The following is a 7500-nucleotide window of genomic DNA, read 5'->3' as shown; positions in this document are numbered from 1 at the left end:
GGATTTATTTTTTTTCTTTTCCCCCTCTCTTTCCACTATCATTATGTACGTATACACGTTATTTGTTTATATTTATTACATCTGACAATTTCCTTTTATTTTATTTTATTATTTTTTTTCAAGAGCAACATTTGGGTGACTTTTTTTTTCTTTCTTATTTCATGTTCATATCCATTCTATGTATAATATATGCTTATGTTTCACAGAATAACGACATCACTGATATGCGCAAATTTTTATCACCTTACGCATACAAACACGAACGCACGATACATACACATACCCTTAAATATACACTACATAACATACAAACACTGTCACAACTGAAATAGTACTTAAACCATCATTAAATACACAGGAGTCACCATCAAACAAAACCCTTGCATTAAGACTTTTTTTTTTTTTTCCCCTCTCTATGTCTCTCTCTTCCCCCTCTTCCTACTCCTCCTCCCACGCACTCACACTATTCTGAGTTTCACACTTGACATTAATGTGACCTTCGCGCCTCATACCAAAAATACAGCCCATCCCAGCTCCCGAGAACACTGACACGGGTGGAAGGCGAGAGATTCAAGCAAAATACAACCCAGAGAGTCACCGTTGAACGTCTCCATCCGAGCCTCTATGTTGATGGAGAAGAGTTGGCGAGTTAATATTCTGTAAAGTTTAGCAATTTTTTTTTATTTTTTTTTATTTTCCTTAGTTTAATAGGCAGGGAGTTTTGTTTTGTTTTATTTTATTTGTTTATTCATTCTTGATAGCTTTAATATTGGGTTTTTATATTATATTTTGAGTGTGGTAGGTAGATACGCGGTTTTATTTGTTTATATATTTTTATTTTGTTTGTTTATTTTATTCTTTGTAGCTTAAATATTGTTTTAATTTCATTTTTTATTTTTTTTTATTTATTTTTTTTAGAATAACAGGTAAGCAGTTTTATCTGTATTTTATTTCATTCTACTTATTTTGTTTGTTTGTTTATTTTTCGTAACTGACATTTTTTTTTCTGCTATCCTTTGAGTATAACAGGTACGCAGTTTTATTTATTTATTTATGTGTCTTCATTACTTATTTTTATATTCATTTATTTATTTATTTTTTTCTAGTTCACGGCTTCCTTCAGTTCCTTCTTCTTTTTCTTCTTCTTCATGTATAATGATCAGGTTTTTTCCTTCGTTTTTTTAATGATTTTGTAAACTAAAATAATACCGATCGATTTATTTTGAGTGTAACAGACAAGCAAATCCTCCCAGGTCATGACTGTATCCATGATTACAGCAAGTGATAGTATCATTGGGTTAGTTCTGAGTAAAGCAGAGGAGGAAGGTATGTACGAGTGTCATAATTCTGAACACATCAATAAATAAGTAAATGAATAAATAAATAAATACACATACTGTTAAAAAAAAAACGGACGAATACATGAATAAATAAATGAATAAAAAATAAATAAGCAAACAAATAAATAGATGAATAGATGGATGGAAGAGTGAATAAATAAATAAATAATTATAAAATAAACAATGATAATAAATTAATCAGTCTACAAATAATAAACTCTAAAGTTAAATAGATAAATAAATAAATAAATACATAAATAAATAAATAAACAAATAAACAAACAATTATAGATGGATAAACAAACAAACTAACAAACAAATAATAATTAATGAATCAATCCATTAACAATAAGTTCTAAAATGCAATAAATAACAGGCGGGCAGTTTCGGGTCATCACTGAACACAGCGAAGCCTCACTCCTGTCACGCCGCCACAAAACACGCTGAGCCTTCAAACCTTACTAATTACACAGATGGATAAACAAATCTGGAAAATCAAATAAAAACGCAAACAGGCAAACACTTCCGCTTCGTAATCCTAAACAGCATGGTACAGAGTAGGTTTTAATCCGTAATGATAATACATCTGGTGAAAAAACAAATATGGTGAAAAATTAAATATATTCTCAGTAACTTATTACAATGATCTCTACCATGAATTCCTCTATAAGCTCGCAAAATACGTATCCACAGAATCATCCTTACGGAAAACCTGCATTTCAGAATTCTATATTCTCAAATCTTTAAATGCCGAACAAACATTGCTAAAGATAGGTGTGTGTTAAGGAAGGCAGAGGCCTGTATTTTGAAACTCTTTGCTCTCTCACCACGAGTGTTTTCAGAGGCCAAAGAGATGATTAACCGGGTTCTCAAGAATGTTTATCCTCTTAATAATGTAAACATCTTGTTAATTTGTCACTAGAACAGTAAAAATACCATTGGAAACCCACGTAACTTCAACTAAAGCCTTTTGAAAGTAATCGAGGTGCGGCACAGAAGGGCTTCACAATATGGCCAAAAAAGTTAGGTACACGTCACCTCAGCCCCTTGGTTAGTGTACTCGTAGTCAATACGAAGGTTTTAAAAGATAACATAAACAAATAAAAAAAAAAATATATATATATATATATATATATATATATATATATATATATATATATATATATATATATATATATATATATATATATATATATATATATATATATATATATATATATATATATATACTTATTTATTTTAATTATTATTATTATTTTTTTTTTTTCAGGGACTGCCACGTATAGGCTGATGGAAGCGCTTCCTACAGCTTCCGTTATTTTCTTGTGTTAATATGTTCTTATGTATTCTGAAACGCTTTGTTTGCTCTCTCATCAGGACTGTTTTCAAAGGGTACATATTAGTCAGGCTTTCATGAGTGTTGCTCCTATTGAATCCTTGATAAAACTATTACTAGAACCATGAAAGCATCGCTGAAAACTAATAATTTTCGCTCTAGACTCTAGAGTCTAGAGGTAAGGCGCTGAGATATTTGAGAATACAAACTAAGGCACCTACACACACACACACACACACACACACACACATTTCCCAAGACTAAATTATAAGCAATCTTAGCCTCTGGGCCTCCACGTATAGAGGGAGAGGACTGACCCACACCCAGCACACCTGCACGAGGCTCAGTTGCGCAAGAATTATATCCGGACCTGCATACAATACACACGGGCTAGCGTTTCCTGAAATCACCTGGAATGTACGATAATACTTTCTGCTTGTTTCTTTAATGGAGGTTTAACGCATATAAGGGTTTCCGAGGCTATAAGTCTAGATAGAGATTATTAGGTCATACAAGAGTTCTATTATTGTTCAGTCTAAAATATAAGCTATATATCCCCGAGACCGAGTGGGAATGCATGATAATAGCTCCTACTGGTTTCTTTAATGGAAGTTTAACGTAGACAAGGATTTTTTTTTAGGCTGTTCATACTAAAATAACCAGTAAAATTTCCTAAAAGATCGACTGAGAATGTATGATAATAGGTTCTACCAGTTTGTTTAATGGAGATTTTACACTATACAAGCGTTTCCGAAGCTAAAAAGTATAAGATATACGTTATTAAAGCTTGTGCAAGGGTTCTGAAGCTATTTAGTCTAACATATAAGCAAAGATTTCCCAAGATCAATTGGAAATGTACGATATTATAATGGTACAATGGTTTCTCAGGCTGTTAAGTCTTATACAAGGGTTCAGAGGCTATTAAGTTTAATATGTAAGCTAAATTTTCTTGAGAGATATACAAGGAATGTACGATAACAGCTTCTACTCGTTTCTTTAATGGAAACATTCCATTACACAAGAGTTTCTGGTAATATAAAGAAAATAAGTGAGTAAGTAAGTAAGAAAGAAAGTTGCCAGTTTCCGCGTCTGGTTCTATTTGCGTGTACAACAATAACTATAAAGCACTGCAGGTGTGTGTGTGTGTGTGTGTGTGTGTGTGTGTGTGTGTGTGTGTGTGTGTGAAAGGGTAGAGCTTTGATATCGTTCGTGGGGAGATGATGACGATGATGATAGCGATGATGTTAATGGTGATGATCGTGATGGTGGTGATGATTATGATGATGATGATAGTGGGAATGATGATGATGGTGGTGATGGTGGTGATGGTGATGGAGGTGATGGTGAGGTTGGTGATGGTGATGGTGATGATGATGGTGATCTTGGCAATGTTGTGAGCTGCACATATTTATTTTATCTTGAGTAATATTTATTGACTTGGGTGAATGTGGAAGAAAGAGGGAAAAGGAGGAGGAGGAGGAGGAGGAGGAGGAGGAGGAAGACAGTAAAATGTAAGCATATGTCAGGTATCTTTATTAATTGCACGGATGCTGTAGTTACACTGTAGACAACACCATTCATGATAACAGTAATAACAACAATTGCACACACACACACACACACACACACACACACACACTCTCTCTCTCTCTCTCTCTCTCTCTCTCTCTTACACACACACACACAAACACACACACACACACACACACACACACACACACACACACACACACACACACACACACAGACACACAGGGCATTTAATCGAAACGAAGGAAGACAACGGAAAGAAAAAAAAAAAAGAAGAAAAGAAACGGAGTCCAAAAACAAAACAAAAAGGGCGAGATTCAGGAACACATGTATCGATGCGCTATGGTTGAACCGCAGCCTGGGAGCGTCAGGAAGGGAGGGCGGTGGGCGGGGGGGGTCGGTGGGTTCGGTGGGTGGTGCTACTGCCAATGTGGATGTGCAGGTAACGGATGCTGGTGGGCGTGGGCGGCGTTAGTGGTACCTTCGTGGCTCTTCTGACGGTGGCGGCGAAGGTTGCTCCTGTCGGCGGATTGGTAGGGGCAATGCGGGCAGGAGAACGGTTTGTCTCCGGTGTGGGTGCGCACGTGGCCCTCCAGCAGGTCCTTCCTGGCCGTCTTGTAATGGCACAGCGGACAGGCAAAGCGCCTCACTGCATCAGCGACCCGCAGGTTCCGGAACCCTGCGCCGCCTCCCACCGCGGGGTCAATGCCAATGCCAATGCCAGTCGCCGCCACCTGGGAGGGAGGGGAGAATGGTGAGCAGGCTGCACGCACGCACGCACGCACGCACCAACACTCAGCTGTACCGCCGCCACAAAGCCGCCTTCCTGTCTGCCTCCTCTCCTCCCAGACTGAAATCATGAACACTGGCGGGCAAGACAGAATCGCGCTCCCGTGACCTGTGACCCCCGCTAGCAGTGCCTCCACTGCCTGGTGGTTGCGACAGCGCTTGGCCAGGAAGATACCGCCTCACCAGTCACCCCTCACCGCCCATCGCTCCCTTCCACCCAATAAAATTTCCTTGCCCCAGTAAGATCATTCTGAACAGCCAAGTTGATAATGCTTATCTGTATGTTTTGTCCTGTTTTGGCTTCACGGGATGAGAAACAAATAACCACTAAAAAACACAAAGCTTTCAGCCAACGCAGAGCTAAAATGTAACAGCGGAGTAGAGTCAGTGTATCTCAATCAGCAAGACTTGACCAAATATAAGCACGGCGCGGAGACAGCGAACTCATGGGCAGGAGATTCAGAGGGAAAATGAGAGGAGGAGGAGGAGGAGATAGGGTAGAAGGCTTAGAGTTCTCACGACGCCCCGTCTCTGCTGAGCGCCACACTGGTCTGCGAGGTGTAAATCATGTCGTGGAGGGACAGCGGGTCCTCTGCTTCCTCTCCCTCGTTGTCATGGTGCGAGGCGCCGTCTCTCAACGCGGGCGCGGGCGGTGGCTGGTTGGAGGGTGCCAAGGGTTGAGGAAGGCGTGTGAAGGTATAGGGCGCCGCGGCTGCCCGCGGGCGAAAGCTTGTGACCGCGGGAGGACTGACACAGTGCTTCCTCCTGTAGTGGTCCCTGAGATAGTTCCTGCGCGTGTAGCGTTGGTCGCAGCGGGTACAGCGGAAGGGCTTCTCGCCGGTGTGCAAGGTGATGTGCCGCTGCAGGTAGCTGGGGAAGGCGAAGGTGCGCGGGCAGAAGGGGCACCGCCGGCCCGCCTCACCAGGCGGCTGCTGCTCCAGGGCGGCGTCCTACGGGAGAGAGACACCGTTAGCCGGGTGGTGCAAGGCGAGGCGTGGCGCGGCGCACACAGCTTGAGGGCGAGACGTGCTGCAGCAGCCCCACGCTGTGTTTACATGTTGTGAGGGTGTCCAGCCCCAGCACAAGGCTTGGCCTGCCTCGTCCTCGTCATGGAGGCGAGGTCACCTTTGTAAGGCTCACCTCCACCATTCACAGCACCACAATGCTGCCATGAGTCACCACGGACACTCCCTTTTTCAGTTCCAAGCACGTGGCACGAAGTATTTCTTTCGTGACTCAGCAAGGTGTGCGGGGCATGAGTCACCGCCCAGGCGCGGCTCCTGTGACACCATCACACTCAACACAAAGAAGTGAACAGATTTGCCTTTCATGGATCACAGCTAAAAAAAAACATTATTTCCCTGGCTCCCAGGTTACGTCGTGTGCTGATAAGTGTCCATAAAAGAACATAAAACTTAGCCACAGCCTCACCCACGCTGCACAGCATCATTAGTCACTGCACCTTCACAAAGCAACACTGACGAAGCTGACTTTTGAAACTGAAGGGAAATATAAAATATATAATCTTTGTTCTGTCTTTGTTTCTATGTCTTCTCTACATTTTACAGCCTCGTGGATATCCTAACAATGCGAGACAGTCACCAAGGAAGAGTTCTTGGGTAAGCTGAACAAAACTGCATACTGAGTGGCAGAATGACACCTAACAAGTGAAATACACATTTCAACGCATCTAAAGTCAGGTTTTGCTCTTTGGATTCGAATTGTGTTTCTTTCTTTCTTTCTTTCTTTTTTTTTTTCATTTTTTACTAGTATTTCCTTCCTTGCTTTTAGCCTCACCCCACCCCCGTTCACCGGGCCCGCCCCAGCCCCAGCCCCCAGCCAGAGCAATGGCGTGGCGCGTCCTCCATCTTCCACACAGACTATGAATCTTACACACATTTTTCGTACTATTCATCTAAACAACAGCAAGGCATATGATATGCTGGCCACGAGGTATATGTTTTCAGTGTATGTACTACATACAACACTCCGGGATCTGAAAGAGGAACCCCCAAAAGTGAGACAGACAGAGAGTACTAATGGGCCAGACTCCACACCAATGTCCTGGGTCTGGCATTAGTGATGCGCGTCACTGCACGAAGGCTTGTTTCACGTCATGGTGCATGCAGCCCACCTACGGACATGGTGGCAAGCACTGGGGGACGCCTAGAGGCCGCTGCCGCACCACGCTGGGCCGTGGTCAGTGCTGTGGAAGCGGGCGAGGTGCCGCTTCAGGTTGCCTTTCAGAGCCGTCCTGAAACTGCAGAAGTTGCACGCAAAGGGCTTCTCTCCAGTGTGCGTCCGAATGTGACGCCTCAGGTCAGACTTCAGGCCAAACTTCTTGAAGCAAATAGGACACTGGTGGCCGAGTCGGCAGCCGGCCAGGCCGGGCAGGGGCAGACCGGCCGAGGGCAGGTGGGACATCGCGGCCACGTCCACGTCTTCGCCGCCGACTCCCTAAAAGGGGAAGACCACCTTCACTCACTGTCCTCACCATACACTCTA

The 7500-nt window shown here is 42.6% G+C and overlaps 1 protein-coding gene across 1 annotated transcript; it reads right to left on the bottom strand.

The window, feature by feature from the left end:
- Positions 1-4625: 4625 nt before the first annotated feature.
- Positions 4626-6326, bottom strand: LOC135105399 (zinc finger protein 513-like). Its single transcript, XM_064013534.1, has 3 exons — positions 6213-6326; positions 5541-5945; positions 4626-4940 (listed from the first exon to the last, which is right to left on the bottom strand). The coding sequence occupies exons 1-3, from the start codon at positions 6324-6326 to the stop codon at positions 4626-4628; spliced, it is 834 nt and encodes a 277-aa protein (XP_063869604.1).
- Between the last annotated feature and the right edge of the window lie 1174 nt (positions 6327-7500).

Source organism: Scylla paramamosain, chromosome 12 (genome assembly GCF_035594125.1).
Source record: "Scylla paramamosain isolate STU-SP2022 chromosome 12, ASM3559412v1, whole genome shotgun sequence".
Taxonomy (NCBI): Eukaryota; Metazoa; Arthropoda; class Malacostraca; order Decapoda; family Portunidae; genus Scylla; species Scylla paramamosain.
This window is presented reverse-complemented; position numbering and strand designations above follow the sequence as displayed.

Excerpts from the sequence above, each read along its gene's own strand:
- LOC135105399 (XM_064013534.1), bottom strand. The coding sequence starts at position 6,326 with ATGAAAGGCAAATCTGTTCACTTCTTTGTGTTGAGTGTGATGGTGTCA. Across the intron at positions 5,946-6,212 it reads AGTCACGAAAGAAATACTTC|GACGCCGCCCTGGAGCAGCA; the intron begins GTGCCACGTGCT and ends TCTCTCCCGTAG. Across the intron at positions 4,941-5,540 it reads TTTACACCTCGCAGACCAGT|GTGGCGGCGACTGGCATTGG; the intron begins GTGGCGCTCAGC and ends CCTCCCTCCCAG.